Source organism: Physeter macrocephalus, chromosome 7, assembly GCF_002837175.3.
Source record: "Physeter macrocephalus isolate SW-GA chromosome 7, ASM283717v5, whole genome shotgun sequence".
Lineage (NCBI taxonomy): Eukaryota > Metazoa > Chordata > Mammalia > Artiodactyla > Physeteridae > Physeter > Physeter macrocephalus.
The window spans coordinates 38372863-38400619 of record NC_041220.1 but is presented as its reverse complement, the minus strand read 5'-3'; the positions used below and the strand labels follow the sequence as shown (position 1 = coordinate 38400619).

Below are 27757 nucleotides of genomic sequence, written 5' to 3'. Positions count from 1 at the left end.
ATTATGTAAGGTGTATACATCATAGTCATATATTCATCTACTTATTTAACAAATATTTACTGAATGACACCATGTATTGGGAGCTGAGGATAGAGTGATGGGAAAATAAATAATAACTGAATAAATGATTTAGTGAGGAAACAAATATTAAATAAATGTGCATGTCAATAAAAACTAAGTGCTATGAAGGAAAAATGAGTGCTGTGAAAGATTATCTTAGGAGGATCTAATTTAGAATTCAGGGGTAAAAGAAAGTCTATTTGAATAAAGACATTCAGGCTGAAACTGAAAGGATGAGAGAAAAAACTAAAGGAAGTGAAGAGTAAGTAGGCAGATTTGGGATCAGGAGTTTTAGAACAAGATAAACATAATTTCCTGAGGTTGAAGGAGATCATGTACAAGTCCCTGAGGTGAAAAGTGTTAGATGGCCCACTGTAAGAACTGAAAGAAAGAATGTGTGGCTAGAATAAGGGGAGCCAGGGAGAAACAGTAAATTTTAAGCTGGAGTGGTGGACAGGTGGCAGATACTCTATGAAAAACATTTAGGCCATTTTAAAGATTTTTAATTTTATCCTGTCTCTAATGGGAAATCATCAACAGGCTTGGGTTCGAGGAGAACTATAATAGGAACATAAAGAATAATCAGAAAATTCAGCAACTTTTCAATAAATAGGTATGAGAAATGAAGCGAAAACAAAAGAAAGACAATTTCTATGAACCTGAATTTCAAGAACATACCTGTCTACATATCTCCTGGCTTCCACATTATCTAATGCTGTAATAATTATATCCTGCTTAGTATAGAACTCATCATTGTAAATCACCTCGGTGGCTGGACATACTTTGTTCAAGTGTGCATCTATCTTTAATTGAGGATTGATTTTCAGGGTTGCATCAGCAGCAGTATAGCTTTTAGGTTTCTAAACAAATAACATATAAAAACAGAAGAAATAAATCGTAAACAGGAAAAATAGACCATGACTGAACTTAAAACATTTTTTATATGAAGAATAATGTAATGAGACCAGTTTTCATTTTTAATTTGTGGAAATTACATCCATTGTGGTCATGCTGCATTTAGTAATGCACATTAGAATAATTCATACGTTATTAATAAAAATGTAAACAACCTCTATTTTATAGCTAAGTGCTTTGTACTTCTTAAACTATTAGTTAAAAGTCTAATTAAAAGTACATTTTTCCCTAGTAATGAGGTTTGAATCGAGTAAGTGCCTAGAAAAAAAATGAGAACACATTCAGTAAAATATTAGAAATCTAAGTTCTACAGAATATGAACTCTCAGAAGTATGGTAACTTAATATCAATATTTTGGTACTGAAATGTTTAAAAAATTTTACCATTTCTGGATGGAAATATTTAAAAAATTATTTTATGTTTCAGTTTTATAAAAAGAGTACTCTTTCTTTTCTTTTAGAGTTAGTGATCACTTTTAAATCACTGGTGTCATTTCAGGTGCTATCATAGTTTATTTGGGAGTACTGGCTCTGACACTAAGTATCTATAGATCATTCAGCTTGCACGAATGCATCTAGCTTTAATGGTATCTGTCTCTTCTCATATTGATAGACGGACATGTTTTTACTTCTCAGTGCTATTAGCATTCATACATACAAACTGTAAACTTTGTTAGAAGTGTAAAACAAACAGGCTTTAATAGTTCTTTTATAAGTAAAATGCACAAAGGTGAGTGAATGAATCTTATCACATAAATTTTAGTTCATGAGAGACCCTGTTACTTAGTTCTTTGTATTTGGATAGGTGAGGTCATTTGGTTAACTATGCAACTATATAACTATATAAAAGTATGCTTTAATTACTTTTCTGTTCATGACATTTCTTAGTTTACTAAGATTCTCAATCAGTTGTAGAACAACAAAGTGAAAAAAATTTCTAAAGAGCAAATTTGCTTGACTAAATTGTTTCTTTTACTGACTTAAATATTTTGACCTCCATTAAAAAGAAGACTGAAAATAAGCATTATTTTATAACAAAAGGGGATGTTAAATAATCAAACAAGATCAAAAGAGCAAAAAACTCTCAAACTTTACCTGTTCTGTAATAAAGGTTAATAAAAGAGACAGTGCCAAATTTGTCATCTATAAAAACTTCAAATTAGGGAACCTGTTTTTATATCCTAAGATGTTTCTAAAATTAAATACATAGATACATCTTGATTATAAAATGAAAAAAATACTGCCCATCATTCACAACTCAGATTTTAACACCCCAAATCAATGCAAAAACTAATATTTATATTAAAAAATAATTATATATTTTCTCTATTGTCATTCCCATTATTTGATAATTTGAGAGATTCTAATAAAATAAAGAAGACACTATGCTTGTTCAAGCACCATTTTCTATTTATAAAAAGCAAACTCTCTTCTTTTTTGTATAACATAATAGATGATTCAAATTTGAAACAGTATAACAACACACCTGTATGTGATGAGGACGAAATAGGAACTGTCTATTCAAGTTGGATTTTTCTATCAAGTCAGGATCTGTTACTGTAACCTAATACGAAGGAAAAAAATGGCTGAAATTACATTAGAGATAAATTTAAATCACTTTGCTTTTCTCTGAATGACTAAAACAACTCCCACAAGTTATTCTAAATTATTTTGGCTGGTGAAAGTTATAAGAATACAAATACTCCAAAACTGGTTACCAATACTACTGTTTTTATACTTATATTTAGTGATAATGTTTAGCATAGGAACATGTCAAACAAAACAGCTGAAACCAATTGCAACTCCTACTCAAAACTTTTTTTTAAACTATTCATAACGAAATAAAGGCTTAACATAACTATCACATTTTAGAAACGTAATGGATTAGCCATAGAGGAGTTAGCTCTTCTTTTTATACATATTTATTCTCAATCTCAATTGATTGGGAAAGAAAGCCTGCATGTTTCAATTTGAAAGCTCTTGCTAAAGCAGAGGTCTACAAACTACAGTGCAAGCAGGTGCCTGTTTTTGTAAATAAATTTTACTGAACACTGTCACGCCACTTTATGGCTGTTTTCACACTGCAATGGCAGAGCTCAGCAGCTGTGACGGAGCCTTAAGATCCACAAGCCTAGAACAGTTACAATCTGGTTAAGAAAGTTTGCAGACCCCCACTCTAAAGGATGCAAGATTAAAGTAAACAGATCCAAGATAATCTAAAAAGTACTCATAATGCATTTGCCACTTAAGCTAGTATTTGTAAAAGATTTCACTAGAAGCAGTACTTCTCAGGGTGTTCCAGCTGTTACATGTTGATTTGTATTCACAAACACATTCACTTTCTTTTAGCTGGCATTTCTGATATATATGTACATATATATGTATATATATATAAATATGTGTGTATATATATATATATTTTGGTTTGTTTTGTTTTCAACAGTTCCTTGTAATTACGTGTTAGAGGATATCTCTTTGAAATGGGGAAAAAACAGCACAGAAAATGTCCTTCAAGAAAAAGCTTAATCAACATATACTTATTGTGATTACTGATTAAAAAGCTTTTTCTTTTACCTCCCCCAACCCTACTTTTTATCCACTTTTTTTTTTTTTTGCTGTTCTTCTACTCGATTGATCAAGTATTCTTGATTCTAATCCTCCCTCAATGCCCCTGTCAACCCCTCACTGAACTGATTTGGAAGTTAAATCTCTATTTTTATGTGGTGATATTCAAAATTTTAACATGTACATGTGACTTAAGATCTAAAATTAAAATCTCCATCTTCCTCCTGAACAACTGGAGGATATTTGAACTCTCCCTTCTATTTTCCATGATATCAATGAACATTTTACTTATTCTTAACCAGCCCACCCCTAAACTGGTCAATATTTTAATTAAAGGTTTTAAAAATCAATGCTTATTTAAATCTAAGAATGTTGATAAATGCCTCTACTTACCCTTGCTTCACACATTGCCTATATTAATCCATAGTTCTTTCAGTGAGAATAAGCAGTAATCTTTCATCATTTTACTAGTCAATTATCTTTTTTTTTTTTTTTCCTCTTAACAGATAATTTAGCTGGGTATAGAAATCTAGGTTGATAATCCCTTGTACTACGAAGATATGCTTCTCTATCTTCAGGTGTGCATTTACTGCTGATGAGAAGTCTACTAAGTAATCTCTCTTTAATCTTTGCTTTTGATTTGTTTGGGATTAGTTTACCTTTTCAATCTGAACACACTTGTCTCTTCAACTCTGGAAACTTGTCATTATCCTTGGAATATATTACTTCTTCTCCCTTATCTTTACTCTCTCTGGAAATTCTACTACACTTATGTTGGACCATGCAAATGTATCCTCTTTCATTTAAAAAAAAGAATCTTTCTATACTATATTTTCGGTATTTATCTTCTTTTCATCAGTCCTCACTTCAGCTATATTTGAATTTTAAGTTCACTGATTATACAAAAATTCTTCCTTGGCTTTTTGTGAAAATTTCAGTGCCTTTTCCCCTCATGTTTCCATTCCTCTTCCTATGTCTTTGGTCATTTTTAACTTTACAGTTTGTTTGTTCTATTATCTGTAGCACTCCTATTATCTATAGTTCTTAGAGAGTGAATTCTTCTATTTTCACTGGCTGATTCTTCCAGGTGGTACCTTTTTCTAGTAGACCGTCATTTTTCATTGTGAATTGTCTTGAATGGATGTTGATTTCTCTGCATAGTCCTATGTACTCTCAGTGTGTAAGTATCACCATGATGTGGTTTTGCATTTGTTTTAATCAGAGTTCTAGAGGTTTCAACAGCCCTAAATTTGTTATATTCATTTCTCTTCTTGAAGTTTTTATATGATATAATTTTGGACCCCGTACACCAGTGTGGTGCAGCTCTGAGTTATGATTTCTCACAAATGACTTTCTTTCTAGTTAATGTATTGGACATATATTCAAGACAGAAACACTTGTGAGTCACCACAGCTTTTAGCTCAGGAATTAATTTCCCTCTTGGTTCCTGGAACTTGGGGATTTCTCTTTCCTTTCTTCTAGTTAGTTTGGCTACATATGTAAACACTTTAAAAAAAGAATAATTTATACAGCAAGACTATGCATTTGCAGTAGGCTAGAAGTCTGTCCACATTAACTTACCTTGTTTTGTTACCTGAAGTAAGTAGGTTTATTTACTATAGTTCTTTTCCTGACTTTTATATGCTGATATGTATTATGAATTTCCAAGGAGTAAAGTAGGTGATATCCAAACTTGTGTAACCAAGGATTTTTTTTTAAAGAAATACTTTAAAAACGACCAGAACTAATAGTCATTTGTGGAACACAATTTAGGAAATGCTGAGCAGGAATAATATAACTGTAGGACATCTGCCTGTAACTGTGAGAGTAAGTTTAATAAACTATAAAATGTGAACTATTAAATAAATTTTAGTCATTTAATTACTATTAGTCACCATGATAAATCTATGACATCACCACTGCAGTGTACATCTTAAAGGCAAACAGCATCAATGAAATACATTTTTATTTAAATATATAACATGGCTTTCCAGTTAACTGACATTTATCATCTTAAGAATTTATATTGTATACCAAAGTTTACACTACTCACTCTTCTTTTGATACTCACCAATTAAAACAATATCTGAGTACTCTGCAACTTTCTAATGTTAGCTTTTCCCATCTTAAATATTTATTTAATAGTAAGTAGTATCTAATAGAAATAACAGTATTAATGTGCTTTATTGTTTGAAAAGCCCTTTCACATTTGATCTTCATAATTACACTATGAGGCAGGTAGTACAGATAACAGTTTCACAATACTAAAGAAAGAAACTGAGGAGCAGAGAACTCAAGTTATTTGTCACAAGGTCACGTAAATTTTGAAAAATGGTCAGGGTAGAATCAGAATCTTCCAATTTCTAGCCTAGTGGCCCTATCCTCAAAAATCAATACTTCAGATCCATGCAGTCAAATACGATTCAAAACTGGGCAGCAAAAGAAATATATACTTTTAACTCTCAAGGATTTATATCTTACCATTCCCTTCTCTTTGCCTGTGCCAACACCTAGCAAAGCAAAATTTTTTAACATTTCACAGCCTATGGCTCCACATCCTACCTATGGAGAAGAAAAATAAAATGTATCAGATTAAATAAAATTAAAACATCTACTTACTAAAGAGCAATTTCACCTTAATTTTCTTCAAATATTAAGTTACAATAAATACATACTTTTAAAAATAATTTGAACTTTTAAAGTAACTTAAAAATCATTTTACTTTAAAATATTTAATGGTTCATGATATCATTATAAGTGTCTCAATTAAAAAATGTATAAATCATAGAAGGAAAAGCATAATATTTATAATTCCTTTAAAAAGAAGATATTTTAATATTCCACAAAAAAGCCAAAGTTTGAACTCATTTTTTATATAAGATGGAAACAAACAGCACTAAACAGTGCAACATTATAATTAAAAAGATTACTTGTTTATAGACAATTTTCTAAACTCATTTGATGAATATAACTATTCTAAGACTTTTAAGTAAAAACTAATAAGAGATTCTACATGCAGGTAAAAGCTCAGGAATACTGCTGATTTTCAAAATATTATTTAAAAAATGAAAAATAAAAATCAGTAGTACTTTTAGGACTGATTATAATAATTAAAAAAAATAAGTGGCAGGAGAAGTCATCTTATGCTATTGGGGAGAGCTTCCCTGCCAATGCACTAAGACATTTAAGAAAGACAGATCCACCTACATATTCCTACATTTGCTAAGAAAAAACAAAACCCCCCCCCAAACCCACAATTTTTAATGTATTTCTAGAAAATCATTTAATGTTCAAAACTATTATACTCGTATTTTAACTTTACACGTACTAATTCTCTAGACGATGGGTTGGCAAACGTCTTCTATAAAGGGCCAGACAGTGAATGTTTTCAGCTTTGTAAGCGATATGGTCTTTTTCACAACTACTCAGCTTCACTATTATAGTATGAAAGAAGCCACAGACAGTATTTGAATAAATGGGCTTGGCTGTGTTCTCGTGAAACTTTATTTATAAAAACAGGCAGCAGGATGGATTTGGTCTGCAGGTACAGTTTACAAATTCCTGTTTTAAACATTTCCTGAATGTCTACTATGTTAGAAACTGTACTCAAATTTCCTTTAATAAATTAATTTGATATACAATAGCAGTTTGACTGTACTATTTATTCTTATTATTATTCCTACTTACTAAAAAGATATTCAAATTTTGTAGCTTCTGACACAAAGTGTCTCCAATGCAGGCTCGTAAGGCATCATATCTATCTCCTCTGTAGAAAACAACATAAACCAAGAAAACAGAATGACATAAAAAAAATTATTACGATTAGTTTCATTGCTGTTAGTACCAATTTAATGAGTTTCTTCCAAACTAACAGATAAATTATCTTATTTGAAAGAGAAGAAACTTCATAAAGAAATCAGTTGTTTCTTTTTTCCATTTGACTTAATAGTCTAAGTCCAAATGACTTAAGTGAAGGTCACTTTAGTTTATCTGGAAAAAAATTTTTAAGGCAGGGATTTTTAATAAAGGTTTGTAGAGAAGACTATGGTTGGGCTTTGAAGTTGTTAACCCACTTAAATTGAAGGCAGAACTTTGGGTTATGTGTATTTTTGGGAGAATGAATTCATAAGCTTTTATCAGATTCTCAAAGAGATATGTGACCCAAAAGGTAAAGAATGACTGATATAAATAAAAGCTGAAAGTAGCAACTGTTTTCATCTAAAATCAGAATGGTGTTTTGAAACCTAACCATTCTCATGATATAAATTTAACACTTTATATTCATTATTTATAAAGTGGTAAAGAGATACTGCATTATTACGACACAATCTCTAAGTAGAGAAGAAATGACTGCAGAAGTGAGCTAGGAGAAAAGACATCTAAAACAAATGAATGTTTGCACAAAAACTCTTTTAATCTAGTTGCTTCTTATAAACATACAACTAAGAAAAAAGCAACAAAAAGGTCAGTATTACCGTGGGAGAAATTCTTCACGTTCAGGTTTGCCTAGGGATTCGACAATATCTGCTGCTTCAATATATAACTTAAAGTAGAAGATAAAAACATAACTTACTATGTAGAAAACTAAATTGCTAGAAAAAGTAATTATCTTCTGTAGTTATTTAATGATCACTAAAGAAAACAATGATAAACATGCTGCTTCAGAGTAAAATAATGGATTAAAAAATATAATTGTTTCTTATGCAATAAACATTCCTTACATTCTTTCATTGAAACAATGGTTAAATCTGGAGGAACTGTAAAAAGATATAATTTGATTCATGTCATTTAGCCATATTACAGATGATATATTCTAATATTAACAAACAAATGGAAACTTCACCTCCAAATCTATCTTTTATAACTACATAAAAACTTCTGGAAGCTTCATTCAATTTCAGCTACACTTGAATAATTTGTTTACTTTTGATAGAAAAGTACCTAGTCCATATTTAGTTTCCAACTTGGAAACTATGTCGTAATTATTACATACACTACAGAGGAAATGGTCTAGGAAGCCACAATTTCAGCATTTAAAATAATATCAAACAGAATTAGTTCAGGTTAATGAAAAAAAACCCTGAGTCTCATTCTCATTTTCATTTTAAGTAACTTATATGGCTAAACAATGTGAACATGAACAAATGGTTATTTATTTAATTATAACATAGAATCTATATTAATAACCTAATTATAACATAGAATCTATATTAATAACCTAATTTATATTCCACATGCTGCTAACAGTTATATCTAAACCAGACTTTTACAATTGAACTTATATACTGTGTTTAAATAAACCAAATAATCCAGCAGCAAAATAACACTAGTAGCATCTATAATAAATTTACAAATTTTAATTATTAAAGCTAAATTTAAACTTTTTAAAACATAAAAAACAAGATCAATGTTTTATTCAAATGTTTAAAATTAAAAAAAAAATAAAGGGCCTGAAGAGTATCCTTTGATACACTTTGCCAATTATTCCTTCTAGTAATAGAAATCAGGGTTTTTCCATCTTGTGATGTTTTTACCCTATATAGTTCTCAAACTTTTACCATTCCTATGCTTTCTACCTTTAGAAGTTTATACCTAGAAACTAGGGAATCTGAAGATTCATGATGCCAAAAGACTCCATGGAACAGTTCAGGAGTCCTGAAAGCATATGACTGCTAAACTAACAGTAGTGGAAACTAAACATAAGAATAAGAAAATTCATTCCTTCACTCTCACAAATGAGGGAAATACATCCTAGAATGTAACTTTGGGTTACATGCCAATAGCCTCAACAAATGATCGTGTCAGTTTCCATTACAGAATTAAGTTCTGGTGGCACATCACATCTGACTCATGCATCAAAAAATATTTTAAGGTTGCTTTTATAATATATTAATTAATATTATGTTATGATTCATAACAGACATTCATTATATGGGTGAATAATTCAACCTTAAGTACAAAAAATATTAAAATAGAGAACTAACCCACTGGCACAAAGGAGAAAACTTTCCTGTCACAGCTTTCAATACTTCTTGGCTGGCAACACCTCCTACTGCTGCAGCAAGTGGGGGTAAAAAGCCTTGGGCAGTCCAAGAGAGCCAACGCACAATGTCATAATTTACTTCAGGCTGAAACACAAGCCATGAAAGAAAATAATCTTAACAGTATTCACATGTATACTCAAAATTTCAATAAATAATTATACCTTAACTTCTAAAAGAGCTACTCAATTTCCCTAATAGTTTTTAAGTCCTAAAAAAAGTCCCAATCTCATAATAAAAGATCCAATTCCATGTCAGTTACCTTAAGCAGTATATTTCATTACCAGTACCTACCCAATTTTGCTTTTTGACTCTTTATGTTACACTAGGGAACAATTTAGAATTAACTGGATTATCTACCGTGATGTCGGAAAAACAACCAGAATTTTAAAAAACATGTTTTAATGAAAACTATGGAAAAGCCTTGCATCTACATAAATGAAAAAAAAAGACCCATAAAAAATGATGAGCTATCATTTGTGCTTGAAGTGGCAAATAAAAAGTGAAACTGTAAAAAAATGAGGCAATACATTGTTAGAAAAGGCAGTTTAGGAAAAAAATTGAGAGTAATGGCACTTTTGTGTACAAATCTAAGAGCCAATCATCACAAAGTTCTCATTATCACACTTAAACTGAAATGATATTTCTCAAAATAAAATTTATTAGTATTTTTAAGGAAAAAATGGAGAACTGGATTTTGGAGCTATTATTTTAGCACAATTTCTTATTTGTCACAAAGATCTCTTCATGAGCTCTGGCTTCTCTTTCTCTTCCTGTTCTTTCAACATCAGTAACTAGAATCTTAACCTAGGATTCAAGTATGGCTCAATTAATCTCTTGAAATTCTATGTAAAATAACAGTACTTGTACATTTAGGAGAAGAAGGAAGGCTTTTATTACATTATCAAAGATATCTATGATACAAAAAGAGGTTACCATCTACTCACATTATACCTACTCCATTTCAATCTTCTATATCTCACTATTTTACAACTATTTAGCACTAAACTCAACTCAGATTACAATTTCATTTAAGATGTGGCATTTCTGAATGCAGAGATATTGGTGGTACTGATAATATTAAAAACAATGACAAGAATGCTAATAGAAGCAGGTAATTTGATTGAGCATCTATTCTGAGTTGTATATTAAGTCCACATGTAATCTTCAAAATAATCCTAGGAAATATAATTTCTATCATACAAATTAGAAAACTGAGACTTTGAAAGATTAAGTAATTTACTCAAGATTTTACTGATAGTAAGTGGTGAAACCAGGATCTGAACCCAAAAAGTCTAACTCTCCAGCTCTATTCTTACCATTAGGTAAGAATCTTTAGGTAAGAATCTTTCAAGATTTTATATTTTTTAATAAACAAACATCCAGATCTAGGGAGTTTTTCATCACCCTAGAATAATGACTAAGGCCTATATCTGAATTTCTCCACACGGTCTCCAAAAGATGATACATATCCACAAGAAGAGAAATAAACCAGTGGTAGGGATTCAGCATTACTAAGAAACAGAAAATATCAACTTCAAATTGCCTGTAAATAGAAAAACAAACACCAAACCCCAAATGAACTATTTCTGGACTTCATACTGCTGCAAGCCTGAACAGGGAGCAGGAAGCGTGTAACCACAGAAAAGAGAATGAAAGGCTTAATGTGACAAAGCACAGTCAAAATCATCCTGAGAAAACAGAAGGCCCATACTAAGTGCAAAAAGTACTGAACATGTATGAAGTCTGGCAGATCTCGGCAGTGGCTATGGTGAAAGAACTTCCCTGGGGAGAATGATGTAAATAGAAAGGGGGAGATATCCCATGACAGAGAAGGCTAAAAAAGGAAGTAAGAGGGCTTCCCTGGTGGCGCAGTGGCTGACAGCCTGCCTGCCGATGCAGGGGACACGGGTTTGTGCCCCGGTCCGGGAGGATCCCACATGCCGTGGAGTGGCTGGGCCCGTGAGCCATGGCCGCTGAGCCTGCACGTCCAGAGCCTGTGCTCCGCAACGGGAGAGGCCACAATAGTGAGAGACACGCGTACCGCAAAAAAAAAAAAAAAAAAGGAAGTAAGAGAGGAAGTTAAGTAGGATTTGGCTGAAATCAAAGATCCACAAGATATATCAACACATATCCACCAAAAAATTTTTTTTAATTAAAAAAAAAATCACCTATTAAAGAAACTCCTTTTAAGGAAGAGAAGAGGAAGAGGGGCTCTAGAAATAGAAATCTGAAAAGGCACCAAAACCTTTACCCTGTCCAAAAGCATATACAGAAAAATCAGTTTACCAAACAAAGCAGATGTAAAAAGGAGACAGAAAATTAGAATCAAAACATTTCAGTACTGAAAATTTCTCCCCCAAACTAATTACAAGGCAGAGTAAATATGACTGAGTGAATTATATATCAACAAACACTTGGAGATGTGGAAAACAAACACAAAAAAACCCCACCTTGAATCAGAAATTTAATAACTAAGAACCAAAATGATCCATTCCACCTCCCCCAAAGGGGAAAAATAAATAATTAAAAGAAAATATGAATGTATGAATCAAAATGGGCTCATGGTATACCTGGAAAAATTGACTGAATGATCAATCTTGAGTTATAACCTGGTAAAACTATTAGATTTCACAGATGAAAAAATACACAGAAGAAAAAAATATACAGGGCCCCAAGGCAAAAAGACCAGGTTATTTATAAAAAGAAAAGTAAGCTGACATCATATTTCTCAACTATAAGATACAAAGCAAGATATCAAGGAAGAAAGTTAACAGCCTTGAATTTTTCTTTCAGCCAGGCTCTCAAGCATAAAGGTTACAGAAAAAATTTGACATGTGTAAGAACTCAGGGAATATGGTTAATTCTAAGCTCCTTCTGAGAAATGCACCAGAGATTAAACCTGATTTCAAGTCTTACTATAAAGCTACAGTAATCAAAATAGGATGGTACAAGCAAAAGGATAGAAACAACCAATGGAAGATAATATTGAGTTCAGAAAGAGCCCTACACAAATGTGGTCAATAAATTTCTGACAAAGATGCCAATAAAACTGAATAAAGAAAAAATTGTCTTTTCAAAAAATGGGCTAGAATTACTGGATATTCATACACAAAAAAATTAACCTTGATCTATGCCTGGCAAGATAGAAAAAAACAACTTAATAAAAGTACAAAACTGTACACAATGAGTTCAAAATGTATAGACATGTACATGATCTATACTTTGTATGGTATAGAAAAATAAACTCACAAAACAATAAACCTTCTAGAAGAAAATACAGAGGAAAAGCTTTGTGATTTTGAGTTAAAAAAGGGCACAAACCATAAAAAAGAAAAACTGATAAACTGAACTTTATCAAAATTAAAAACCTGTGCTCCTCAAAAGACACTGTATTGATAGTAAAATGAAAAGACAATCCACAGACTGGAAGAAAATATCTGTAAAATGTGTGTCTGATAAAGGACTAATTTCCAGATTATACAAAGAATGCTCTCAATTAATAAGAAGAAAACAACCTAATTAAAAAACAGGCAAAGATTTGAAAAACTGAAGTAGAATAATGTCAAGTAACTTGCTTACTGTCAACAGAGTCAATAAGTAGCAAAACTGGAATTTGCAGGATAAGAGAACAGCAATATATAGAAGATTTATATGTTACATAATTTTTGATGGCCATAACTTTGAACATTCACCTGCTCTTCCAAGGTTTCACTTATAGATGTTGCTAGTTTCAACAGCTCTTCTGAATCTTGCTGGCATCTAGGATTCAAAATAAAACACCCCAATTTCAATGTTCTCAATTGCTATAAACAGTAGGTCATATTCAAAACTGAAATTTAAGAAATATGTTGAAAAACTATGGATTACAAAGTGCTTACTGACTTTAAGGTAACTGGTTTATAAATACTTCAAAATTACTTCAAAATCATGCTCACCTAAGAACAGTATATAAATAATGTTTAGTTTTAAATATACATGGCAAAAACTTTTGCAACAATACCAGGAGGTAAATTCTATAGCGGATTCATAATTTAATAATTCCCAGATTTTTTATTTTAAAAAGTTATAGCTTCTGAAGACTTCAAAATGGGAAAATTCTTATTTAGTATAACTCCATTTTTATAAATTGATCTCTCCACTCCTACCAGAAAAAAGACCAGGTCAGAAGTGTTTATACAGTTTGGTGTATCTAGTGGTATTACAATTTAAAAAAAAGTTATTTCAAACAAAGAACATTACCCAGTATTTGGCTTGCGACTATAGTTCTCCTGAAACTGGTCCAAGGCAAGCATGGCTGAGTGAATCTCTAAAGGTGCCTATTTAGAACATTAAAAATTGGTCAATATTTATTAAGTGTGTAATATGTGTCAGGCACTGTGCTAATGCTTTTAAGACATTATTTAATTTAATCATTATAATAAATGTATTAGCTTATTACTATTATTATCTTTATATAACAGATAAGGAAACTGAGACTTGATTTCAAGATCATAAAGCTATATTTAAACAAAGATCTAAGTTTTAATCCCAGGCTCTATGACTCGTTTTTATTAGGTTATCCATATGAAACAAAGTATTACCAACTGAACAAAGGAAACAAAATGTCTGTACAAGAGCACCGAATTCCTTTTCTTTATCAACATTTACAAATTTGGAAACTGTTAATATTGAATATAATTCTTTACTTATCACAAATACATTCACTGCTACAAAACTGATCCAGTGATTTAAAAAAAACAGAATAAATGCTTCCAAGGTTTTTACGGAAGAACTATGTATTACATAACACTCTACATGGTTCAGAAAATCTTTTAATATGATCACCTTTGCATAAATTAATGAAACCACCTTTACACTATCAAACCTGGTATATCATTATAAAAGTAAACCTTTTTCCTATTATTCTAACATTTCCATTACATAAATTCCTATTTCAATCCTTGGGCATCAGCTCTAGATACATGAATATAACTTTTATTTTTAAAAAATCCGACAGTCTGACAGAAATCTTCATAATCTCTTACCAATCCCCACCCTCCTTTCTCAAACCTGCAAAGCATTTATTTACCTCAGGTTTGCTAAAATCCGCAATAAGGCACTTTGGATGTTTTATCTGCTTCTCTAATGGTTCCTAACAGAAAAAAACAAACAACAGAAAAAAATCCACTATTACTTCGGAGCAAGCACATGACTACTTGACAAACTACACAGAGCACTAAAAGCAATGGCTCCCTCCCAAAGGTCTGAAATAAATAAGGTTGGGCTAATATGTTTTAACTGAAATATAAAATAGCTACCATTCACTGGTTACCCCTTTTCGTATTATCACACTTTATTTTTTTAATGTTACATGCAACTAGATAACCTGCTCCAAATAGTAAATTTGGGAAGAATTGGTACAAACATTTGTATACTCGAAAAAATCTATAATCTTAGTCAAAGAGCTACCGTATCTTTTTGATACCAAGTTATGAGGACTCGTTATGCCTGACATAACTTGAATAAATACCCAGTTAAAATTTTCTGTGTGGAGCAAAGAACACACCAAGGCCAAAAAAACCCAACCAACCAACACTCCACCACCACCTCTGTCCCCCCAAAAAAACAAACCCAATCTGAAATTTACTTGAGGCATAATTAAAAATTGGGGTAAATGGCAAGAGGAAGTAATGCACAAAGCTTCCTACAGCAGATTTTGACTAGCTGTAGCATTTTAATCTGTTTAGCTCTAACTTTGGCTTGAACAAAACCTTGTAGAGGACTTTAGTTAATAATTGTTCTGGAAAAGAAAAGGCAGTCAAGTTAAAACCTTGAGAACTTGCAAGAAAAAACAGAGATGTATTAGACAGCTTATACTGAGAAATGGCCTAAGGATTTAAGCAGCAAGAGGCTCCTTGGATCCTTAATACAAGTAGCCTCTACATTCTCTCTATACAGATACTTACCTTTCCTTTCAATGCCAGTTTATGGGAATTATTTAACATTTCCAACATATTACACTATTTCTTGAAATCCAAAAAATTAAAAATTTAAAAACCTGGATTAACAAATATGATAAATAAAAGAAATATTCCTTTTACTTCAAAAACGTAAATAACTGAATAATAAAACAACATATACTGAATCAATGCTTATTAAATCTTTCAAATATATATTAGTTACATCTTTTGTCTTAGAAACTAATTATAAGAAGTATAATCAACTCTTTGATGATTCACAAAGGAGTAGTTCCTTTGAGGTGACTTATATACCTCAACTATATGGATGGGTATTGTAGCTGTAAATTTTTTTGCTGCTATCAGTTTATTTCCATAGATTGATTCCATTTTCCTGAAAGTGGGAACAAATTAAAAAACAAAATCTGTTCAGCCTTTGAATTACTTTTATTGTTTTCTCCCTGCCATTCTTCTGTAAAGAAACATTTTTTTAATCAGAATAAAAAAATACTTACAAAGCAGAATGTTTTAGGAGTCTTAACTTGAACAGCTATCCCTCCATGTAAATAAGGTTCCAGTTCTCTAGTATCACCAATGCTAAAAGAAAATGGTGATACCACTAAAAGGAGGAATAAAGAAAACCATTATATACTGATATAAGTATTTAAATTTGAAGGTTTATCATCATAAAGATGTTAATTTTTCATAGTTTATGAAATTAAGAAGATCTCAGTATAAATCATTTTATTTGGTGGTGGGTGGAAGTGTGGGGAGCTAGACAGATTATTTTTCCCATACAAATATAAGGACTTAAGCAAAAATGGCCAAGAAAACTTGGAAGGAAAAAAAGGGAATGAGAGGTGCTTATTATTAGATATTAAAATACTTTATAAAGACTCAATAATTAATATACTGATACTTTTAATATATATAGTTCATAATAATTAAAACAGTATGATACTGGCTCATGAATAGACAGGCAGACAAACATAATAGATTATTCAGTAACAGACCCACAAGGGACACAATTAAGATGGTACCTCAAACCAGCAAAGAAAAGATACTCAATAAATCTTTTGGGAAAAAAGCCATCTGGGAAAGTATTCCAAATGGATAAAAAGTTTTAAATATCAAAAAAGATGACAAAAAATTATTAGATAAGAGCATAGGAGAAAAATTTCTTTAAAACTTTGCAGTAGGGAAGGCTTTTCTAATTATGACTCAAAAGAAAAAATTGAAAGCTTTGACATCATATACACATAGAGCCATCACAAGCAAAGTCAAATGCCAAACTAGAAAAAAATTTTTGCGACTCATATTAAAAAAAAAAATCAGCAAATATGCCCTATATATTAGGAGTTCTGGGGAAAAATAATCAACAACTCAATGAGAAAGTGGGCAAAGGACAGATAATTCACATTAAAGGAAAAAGAAATAGCTCTAAAACTTAAGAAAAGACACTTAATCTCATTCATAAAATGTAAAATGCAAATCAAAATTATACTATACCATTTTCAATCATACAGGAAACTATTCTACAATTACTGATGTGAAAAGACCATCTAGATGTTTAGCTTAATGAAAAGGCAAAGGGTAGCTCTAGTCATAATATGTTACCTTGCATGTAAAAATGCATAAGGAAACCTGGAAGGGCACACAATAAACTAAGAACAGTGGACAGGTAAGAATGAGTGGGAGCCATAGGTGGGCAATAAAGTTTTCACTATAAACATTTGCCTTCTATTTTTTTAAAAAAATTAATTAATTTATTTATTTTTGGCTGCACTGGGTCTTCGTTGTGCACGGGCTCTCTCTAATTGCGGTGAGTGGATCTACTCTTCATTGCGGTGCTTGGGCTTCTCATTGTGGTGGCTTGTCTTGTTGCAGAGCACGGGCTCCAGGTGTGCAGGCTTCACTAGTTGTGGCATGCGGGCTCAGTAGTTGTGGTGCACGGGCTTAGTTGCTCCGTGGCATGTGGTATCCTCCCGGATAAGGAATCGAACCCATATCCCCTGCATTGGCAGGCGGATCCTTAACCACTGTGCCATTAGGGAAGTCCCCCTTCTATTGCTTTTGAACGATTTGCTTATTCACAAAATTAAATTAAATAAACAAGGTTTATATATTAAGTAGACAGAAAAGGTCAGCAGAGTAAACATCAAACTTAGCTGCTGTTACTTCTGGAGTAGAGGGGAGGTCTGAACTAGTACTCATTTTTAACTCTACCTAAACATATATACATATATATCTAGAATAAGCATATATTGTTTTAGCTGTTTAAAAATGTTTTTCAGATAACAGAAAATTACTTTAGAGCAGTAAGTATAAAGTAATAAACGTTAAGAAAAAAAAAGTTTCATAAACTGCTACTCTATTCAAATATTCTCTCTCTGCCCAAAGAATTTTTGGTACAAAATGTGGGTTTTCTTTATTTTCATTCCTTGATATCCAGTGGCTTCTCCTGTCAATATATACATATAGCCTCAAGATTCGGATCCAGCACCACATTCCACCACTGCATGGCCCCCAACACAACAAAGGATAATCCTAAATAGTTGAGTCAATTTATGCAAAAACAGATAAAAATTCTTTAGTATCAGTGATCTGAGTCTGTATTTTACATATTTAGATATAGTCTGGGAAACATAATCCAACAGTTTTGTTACCAGAGATTTTTTTTAAAATATATTTATTTATTTATTTATTTGGTTGCGCCGGGTCTTAGTTGCAGCAGGTGGGCTCCTAAGTTGTGGCTCGTGGGCTCCTTAGTTGCAGCTCGTGGGCTCCCTAGTTGTGGCATGCAAACTTTTAGTTGCGGCATGCATGTGGGATCTAGTTCCCTGACCAGGGATCGAACCCTGGCCCCCTGCACTGGGAGCAGAGTCTCAACCATTGTGCCACCAGGGAAGTCCCCAAAGATTCTCAAATATAGATCCAAAGTTGTTTTGGTATAAAGATTTTGTAACAGGGACTGATTTTTTTTTTTCTCTCCTAAGGACCCATCTTGTAGTCATTAAAAGAAAAATAAAAGTAATCCATTTACTAGTCTATACACTAATCACATAATTATACTTTCAGATGCCCTAAAGATAAAACTGAATCACTCTCAGCTGAACAGGTGTAAACATGCTGTCTCTGAGTTACAAGACATCTAGCAATGTCTTTAACTCTTTTAAACATGGCTGGAGGAAAATCACAAACTACGCAGACTAACGATCCTATAAATTCATTATTTTCAACTTCAAATGGGCCCTAAATGAAGCCTGATGACTTTTCGATTTTTTAAAATGTTTACTCTCCTCAAATCTCTGGCCTTACCACCTTACCTCTCCTTTGGGTCATGATTTCATCTCAGTCCACTGAAAAAACAGATTCCTGCAGCTTCTTGCCAATAAATCCATAAATCTGCCTGCAGTAACATCCATTCATCCCTTTATCCAAGCCAGTGAACAAAAACATATATCTTCACTTGAATACTTCACTATCACCTCACCCAACAAGCCTAGACTGTACTCATTATCTCTCTCCAAAACCTGCTCCTCTTCTTGCACTCCCTAATGTGTAAATAAATAAGGTGCCAGAATCTTCACTCACCTACCATAAAGTCTCCTCTTAAATGTCTTAAGACTCTTGCTATCTCAACTCCCACTGTCACCCCTGCTATATTATATCTTTAAGTTCCTTGAATTCTATCTTGTTTCTTACTGTTTGTCTCTGCACAGAATATTCTTTTCATCATCTTCGTAAGCCAAGGCAATCAATTTTAATCAAGACACCCTGTCCCCACTGCTGCTGTACCAAAAGTGAGTAGGTTTCCTTGCTAAGGTTAGAGTTCCCAGAATGCCTTTTCTATCTTTATACCATCACTGCTGAATGTTAGTATCCCCTCACTTGGATTAAATGTCTTGAGGCCAAGAATTGGATCATGTCTGTCTGAGCTGATGGTGTGTTCTCGACACTGAGTACAGTGTCTGAACTGTAAACATGATGAATAATGGATAAGTATAAATGAATTAATAAAACACATAAACTTACCAGTTATTTGTTGTGTAGATCCATTTAAGCCTGTCATTCCATTAATTTCTCGAAATGTTAGGAATTGTCCTGTTTCAAGTTTGTGAGGACGATTTTCAAGGCAAGTGACAATGCCAGGATTAGCCTAGAAATAAGAGTAATATACTAAAAAACAAGTCCATGTATTCCTTTTTTGTACAAATTCCGAATATCACACAAAAAGGAACATATTATCATAAAATTCTCAAAATAACCAAAATTCCAAGCCATTCTTCTCCTTCCATATTAAAAGCAATGCTTTAAAGAACTGTCACAAAATAAGTGATTTATCATTTTATTATGTGATTTTGAAACTTATTTTATTATGAATGTTTAAAATATAATTTCTATGTTTGGGGGAAACAGATTCCACAAGGGAGTTCAAATATTTCACAGATGCAAAGATTCTTGTGATTTATAAAAAACATTCAAAGTGACTGAATGGTAAGTTTCAAAGTCATTCATGACAGACTCTGTGTACATAAAAGATGAGTCTAACTTTGAAGATCAAAGAAATTTAAGAACGGAGGATGGAAATTTAAAGCCAGGAAAGTGGTAGTTTAAAGCTTAGCCAACACTTTAAAGCAAAGAAATATTATGTACCCCTGCTTATCAAGATAAAAACAGGAAAGAATTGGCTTATCTCATCTAAAAGGTGGATGAGAGGGGCTTCCCTGGTGGCGCAGTGGTTGCGCGTCCGCCTGCCGATGCAGGGGAACCGGGTTCGCGCCCCGGTCTGGGAAGATCCCACATGCCGCGGAGCGGCTGGGCCCGTGAGCCATGGCCGCTGAGCCTGCGCGTCCGGAGCCTGAAAAAAAGGTGGATGAGATAGGTCAGACACCAGGAAATTTCCTAACTGCATATAACCCATCACATTGCTTGAATAATGTGATAATAATTTAATTTACATAAAACCTAATGGAATTATAATTCTCTCTTTCATAAGTGTGTAGATTCTAAAAATTCTCTTGCTGTTTAAGGGTTTGAGAAATACAATTATGATCACAAACATGTAGATAAAATTAATGTAAAGTGGGTTTACTAATATCTCAACAGAATAGAATTCATAAGGACTTTAAGAAGGAGAAATAATTTACAGATAAGTTAAATGGGAACATTTATGATATTTTTCTAATTTTTTATGGATAACCTCCATATTTCCTGCACTATTCAATAAAGACAATATCAGTGCAATACAAGATCCCTTGGAGTTTATTCTAACTCTATAATATTCTTAGGGACAAACTAACAATAACTAGAGAAGGTAAAAGGCTGAACAATAACCACTCTGTAAGCAAAGAGATACACAAAATGATTTTTCAATGAATTTTTTCTTAAAAAGGGGTGAGAAAGGCAACATTACACTGGATTTAAAAAGAAAGCATAAAGATAGAAGCACAAATACTATTCGGTCAAAGTATATTATCATTTCCTTATGTTTGGTTTCTTTTGAGCTTTAATGTAAATTGATCATTAAGAGTGCAAATAAAGTTAATGATTTAGGCTAAACTACAGAAAGAGTAGTAAAAATGGATCATAATAATTTCTCCAATTCTTTCAGGGAATAAAAAATTAAGCTTGCATGATATTAAGAGAACATGGTTAGAAAACTCAGAGTTTTTGATTTGAAGATTAATTAATTCTTAAACTTTTCTCATCCTCCAAATAATGTTTTAGAAATACAACAAATTAGAAAAGCTTTTGTTTATGATGACTTAAGTGTCCATCTTCCTGGAGTCAGAGTGTTGGGCCAAGTGACTTATGACATATTTAGTACATCTATGATCTGACACAATCAACAGTTCAGTAAACACTGACTCACAATTCATGTCCCATAGGAACATGACAGAGAACAAAATTAAAATTAATGACATAAGCAAATGTTCATCAACTGTTAAAAAATGTTAGATGGAATCCAGAACACTCTCTCTTAATATTCTAACTTCAATTTTAAACAAATAAAAAATACTGCATATTACAATATTTTGCTAATATCACCTTTTAAAAAATAGTTTTCATATCAACTTAAAAAAATCAATCATATACATATACAATAATATACGTATATAATCATACTTGCGTTATATTTGAAATGAAAATCTCTTTTGGTTCTTCTCCTGTTGTATCTAAAACTTCAAATTCATCACCGAAATCACAAAACAACCGTGACCAAATTCCATGTATATCTGCACTGATGAACTGTGAAATGAAGAAAGAAGTTCAAGCTTATACATTTATATAAAGAAAAAAAACCCTCAACTATCTTAGGGCTTTTGGTGACAATTTTATTTATAATTAAGCATATTATTTGAGGTATGAAGTGACCACAAATACGATAATTTGTTTGTAAATTGGTTTTGGAATCAAGGATTTTGGTATTTCGGACTGGATATCTAGTGTTAACAAAATTAGAAGCAACATCAGCACACCATCATTGTACATTCTGTAATTTTTAAATAACAAAAATTCGTGCCTTGCCCTAAAAATCAAGCACAGAATATAAGAAAGATAACTTGGTCTGACGGTCTAGCAGTGAATTCTTACCTTTCATTTTAGAAAAGAAGAATGGAGTGTCCATTCACCAAAAGCGGTAGAGTTGAAGGAAAATAAAACAGCTAAAAACTGAGAGTGGTATCAACAGGAAAGGGGCTGAGGAACTAACAGTGCACATCGAAATTATGAAAGGTAAGAATCAGATTCTTAAACACAATCATAAATGTTTTATTGAAAGTGATTTTTATAACATATACACATTCTCCAGTCTAAGAAAATGTAAAGAAATTATTTTTGTGCTCAGTTATTTTTAGCCACACTGATAATAAAGAAAAAGTCTTAATCTGTAACACATATGATCCTGTATAAGGTGATATTTTTCTAACAAAAACTAAAGTCTATTCATATTTGGGCATAAAATAGCTAACAGAAGACTACCTCCTACTTGATCATGAACTGCCTTTACTATCAAAATAGGTACCTACAGCATTTTTTATGAGACATAAAACTGAGAAGAAATTTATAAGCTTTTTTTTTTAAGTTTAAAAGCTGCAAACTCAAGGACGATTTCTTTCTTTGCAAAACAACTTTAAAGTATGAATACATGCATCAATCACATAAAGATTTTAGTTTACACCCTTGTGTAATTATTTTGTAAAACTTTTGTGTTCTGTTCTAAGTTTACTGACTACTCTGTCTTATTCATCTACTTAATTTAATTTGTGAAACAGAACACAAATGTTCTACAGAGTATAAATATGCTATGTAAGTACCACAATCCAAAGATTTTCAGCACATCTATTTTACACAGTATGATGATAGTTTAGTGCCTATCTCAAAGGAACAAATAGCATTTTCCTTTTGCCAAAGGAACAAAGGACCCCACGAAGGAGGTGGAGTTAGTAATATGTATGCAGTTGCAGGGGATGAATTATGATTTTTCCCATCTAGACCTCTTTCCAGTTTTCTCAATGTCATCACTACTTAACAATACCTAATTACTCTGAACAAAAATCTAGGAGTCATTCTTTATCATTCTTTCCTTCACAACTCTTATTCATCCATTCTCAATCCCATTAGTCTGTTTTTACAAAAGATACCTCAAATTCAATGACTTCTCACACTCTCTATTCCCATCAAGGCACAAGTATCTCTCACTTGTACTACTTACTGCATTAGCCCCTAACTGATCTAGCCACCTCTACTCTACTGTTACAATTCAACAGTTCTCTTTCTTTTTGGTTTCACGATCCCTTCATATTCTTAAAAATTATTGATGACCCAGTTAGCTTTTATGTGGGTTATACCTACTGATATTTACTGTGTTAGAAAGTAAAACCAAGAAACACTTAAAACACAAGAACACACACACACATCATTCAATTAGCTGTCAGAGCAATGATATCACCACATATCAAGTAGACTTTGTAAACTCTACTGCACCCCATAAGAGAATCAGAGTGATAATATAATAGTTTGACTTCGCAGACCCTATGAAAGGGTCTCAGGGACCCTCAGTGTCCTTGGACCACACTTCGAAAACCAAAATTAAAAAGTATTATTGTGATTGTCCTCATGTAAAAAGTTTCTTATATAACTCACTAAAAAGCTATAAATTCTAATACTGAAAGTGCTTTTCCTTTGGTAAACTATGTGTCATTATTAAGTGATACTATTACCTTTATTGGAGGGCACTGAGAACGGCAAAAGTCATTGATCTTCTTCTGCAATGACAGTTTGATCTCAGTCAATACTACACACTGTTGAGAAGAATACAAGAATTAAAGATTAAAAAATAAACAATTATTTTGATAATGTACAACTTCTAAATCAGAAGCATTTCAGTTTGCACTATGCTAAAAATACCTTGTTTTCTTTATAAAAAATACTATCGTATTGTACTCCATTTTAAGGTTAATACCTTCAGAGGTACAGAATAGCAAAAGTAAAAGTAACATATACAGCCATCTCTAGGTACCTGCAGGGGATTGGTTCTAGAACTCCCTGTGGATACCAAAATCTGCAGATACTCAAGTCCCTTACATAAAATGTCATAGTATATACAGGACAAAACCTGCCTACACTAAATTCAATTATCATCACAATTAGAAGCAAACCTTAATATCCTATGTGGCATTTACACAACCCAAATGGTTGGAGATTTTATTTTACCTGTTACTGCCATGGAAATGCTTAGTCATCAAAATATTAAGTAAATGCTGGCTTAAAACAATTACATTTTCAAAGAGATACATTAGTTGGCTGAGCTTTCTCTTACTTTTACTTCAGAGATTCAACAGATTCACGATATTACAACTTTTATTTATGACAGTGCCACCAAGTTCTGTTATTTAAGATAGCAAATTATAATTTTCAATGCTTTAATTTTTTATCATCACCCTGTGAGATAAGTAGAGAAGGTTTTATAATTAGATTTTATCATAGCTAACTTAAACTCATAAAGGTCAAATATTTTCTTAGGATCATTCATCTATCAAGTTGCAAAAGCAGGTTGACACACTCAGTCCAGAGCTTTCCTTGCTGCTGGTTTCCATGAAATGGATAACTCAGTTTCACTACAAATAACCAGGTATGGATTTAGTTTTATCTAGCTTAAAACAGGGTGTGATTCCTACAGAGCGGTAATCCTCCAAGGATCTCTTACTGTTTATGTATCTCTCACTGGGTATGCCACAAATGCAAGGCTCTGACCATTCTTTACGTGGGCTGTTTCTCAGGATTGTATTTGCCTTGTGCAAAACCTGAGAAATGAGGTAATGTCTCCCTCTGGGACAAAGAGCAAGCTTGTTCACTGCTTGCTATAAAACAGCAAGTTCCCCAAGCTCAATGTTCCTTTCCTCTAAAGGAACCCACTACATGTGCAGGCATCCACTGAGCCCTCTGCACTGCACAGGTGGGATTTGGAAGAATGCAGGAGGAAACAAGGCAAATATCATGCTGACACATTTACCATGCTCTGAGTAATAAAGTCCTTAGTCTCTGATCCAGAAATCTCATGTTTTCTGCCAGCATTCATGAAACTGTAACAGGCTAACTTATTAGCTTGCAATTAGGGTAAAATCAAATCCTATTAGACCCAGTACATATTGAGTCTAATTTGTGTTTCATCAATGCTAGAAAATTCTCATCCATAATTTATTTGAATATGCCTTTTTCTAGAAGTCCGATCTCATGAATTAGACCTTTTTATTCAAGCTCTCATTTCTTTTAATTTCTTTAGTATATTCTCTTATTACTGTATGCTATAGTTTTTATCTTTAGATTTAATTCTATTTATTTATTTATTTATTTTGGCTGCGTTGGGTCTTTGTTGCTGCACGTGGGCTTCCTCTAGCTGTGACAAGCAGAGGTCGCTCTTCGTTGCTGTGCGCAGGCTTCTCATTGCGGTGGCTTCTCATTGCGGTGGCTTCTCTTCTTGCAGAGCACGGGCTCTAGGTGTGGGAGCTTAGGTAGTTGCAGCACGCGGGCTCAGCAGTTGTGGCACATGGGCTCTAGAGCACAGGCTCGGTAACCGTGGTGCACGGGTTTAGCTGCTCTGCAGCATGTGGGATCTTCCCGGACCAGGGCTCGAACCCCTGTCCCCTGCACTGGCAGGTGGATTCTTATCCACTGCACCACCAGGGAAGTCCCTGTAGTTTCACTAATCTCCTCAGCTCTATCTTTCGATTTATTAATTCTTATTCCAGTTGTATCTATCCACTGTTTAATCTATTCATTGTTTTAATTTTTAGGACTATATTTTTCATTTCTATAAGTTCTATTTGGTTATATCTGCCTGATTGCTTTCAATAGTGTCTTATTTTCCTGTTGTATATTTAATCCCTTCTTGTAAGATTTAGTCTGTTTGAACATCTATATTTTATAGTCCCTATCCAATAATTCTATTATCTGAAATTCTTGGAGGTTTAATTCTATTCTTTGTTATATCCACTGACTCTTGATCATGCTGAACAGCTTTTTCCTGTCTTATTATTTTGTATTATGAACAACAACAACTTCACAGGAGCTTTATATATTAGAATATACTGTGGCCTGGTTGAGGGTATATTCCTCTAGATCTTCTGTTTCTGTCTGGCATTCCAGCATATCACCAGCTTAGTACTACACTTTGTGTGTGTGTGTGTGTGTGTCAAGATATTTATTGTGTACAAGACAGTTTACTGTCTTTTTCAAATTCTAAGCCCTGTATAATTCATTCACTCATTAGGCTAAAAGAGGCCTTAAGAAGTTATTCAATATAATCTCCTGAATCCAGGCAAGTCTACATGATAATGTGCATAGAAGTTAAATCAAGACTTAAAATCACAAGGCAACTTCACAGCTTTCTCAAGCACCCTTGTTTTAAGACATAACAATCATCTCAAATAGGTTATACACAAAAAATTACTGATGAGACATTCACAAAATATGCTTTGAATGAAAATAACAGCAACAATTCACTCAGAGACACCTATATGGCAAAAACGATACCATAATACAAATCAGAAATAAGAGTTTAGGGTGAAAATTTGAAAAAGGTACAAATTTAAGGGCTGATAACCTAACTTTTCTTAAACTTACTGCTCTCTGTCTCCAAAGTTGTGCTGTATCAATGACACTCTTCCACAGTGCCTCTTCTCTATAAAGGTGAATACACGAAAACCAGTCCAACTGGGTAGTCATAGATTGTAACTAATGCAAGTCAGTTTTGTAAGGTATATTTGATATTCCATCTACATAACCAGGAACTGTCTTAAATAACCACCCTATATTTAACCACAACCATAAATCTCATTCTGAATCAACTGAAGAAAATGCCCCCAAATTCAGATTTAATTCAATTTGAAAACCAATTCATTTCCATATAAACCATTTTTTAAAAAAGCTGGAATAACATTCTGAATTATTCATAATCCTGGGAAATCATTAATTTGGGCAGTGGTTGGAAACAGCATAAAAGAAATTATCAACCAAATTGTCTCACCTCTTATGTAAGAAAGAAATGTTACTTTAATAGTTAAGAAGGCATTGAGTTGGCTGACAAGGGCCCATGGTCTATGGATGAATCTAGAGATGGGATTAGGGAATGGGACATCAACTTGTGTTGAGATGTAGAATCTTCAATATTTACCAAATCTTTTCCAGAGGTAATACCTTTGCTGGCTTGTCTTTCTTTTTTTCTCTCTGGTGAAACTATAAATTCTGAACTACCAATGCTCAATTTCTGTGACATTTCCACCACTGACACTGGAAAAAGCTTTGTTTTACAAAAAAATACACAAAGTACATTTTTCTGAGAAGCAGATGAACAGCTGGGGCATTCTGTGGATTTTTTACCATAGCTGCTATCAGCCATTTGCTTAACTCTGCAACAAAAGCAACTTGAAAGAAAGATGTTTCCACAGTTTGAGGAAAAGAACCAGACCAAAAAGGATAGGGGAAGCTCATGGAGAAAACTGTAACTTCCAAATGGTGAGGTCCTTAGGTTAATGACACACTAGACTTACAGTCACACATTAGAGTTCACTCAGTATGACACAATCTAGGACCATCCACCTCACGACAAATAACTCAATTTCGTTTCTTTTATGGCTGAGTAATATTCCATTGTATATATGTGCCACATCTTCTTTATCCATTCATCTGTTGAGGGACACTTAGGGTGCTTCCATGTCCTGGCTAGTGTAAATAG

The 27757-nt window shown here is 32.9% G+C and overlaps 1 protein-coding gene across 5 annotated transcripts in view; it reads right to left on the bottom strand.

The window, feature by feature from the left end:
- Positions 1-27757, bottom strand: part of UBA6 (ubiquitin like modifier activating enzyme 6) — a 108000-nt gene that overhangs the window by 39461 nt on the left and 40782 nt on the right. For all 5 annotated transcript variants that reach the window (XM_028491806.2, XM_024131947.3, XM_007108005.4 and 2 more), the window contains exons 7-19: positions 23745-23825; positions 21649-21771; positions 19555-19678; positions 16035-16138; positions 14652-14714; positions 13823-13899; positions 13276-13342; positions 9524-9667; positions 8015-8082; positions 7227-7305; positions 6021-6101; positions 2461-2538; positions 739-920 (exon numbers count right to left, since the gene is read on the bottom strand). In XM_028491806.2, the coding sequence (XP_028347607.1) occupies positions 739-920; positions 2461-2538; positions 6021-6101; positions 7227-7305; positions 8015-8082; positions 9524-9667; positions 13276-13342; positions 13823-13899; positions 14652-14714; positions 16035-16138; positions 19555-19678; positions 21649-21771; positions 23745-23825 (1271 nt within the window). The remainder of the gene's footprint in view (positions 1-738; positions 921-2460; positions 2539-6020; positions 6102-7226; positions 7306-8014; positions 8083-9523; positions 9668-13275; positions 13343-13822; positions 13900-14651; positions 14715-16034; positions 16139-19554; positions 19679-21648; positions 21772-23744; positions 23826-27757) is intronic.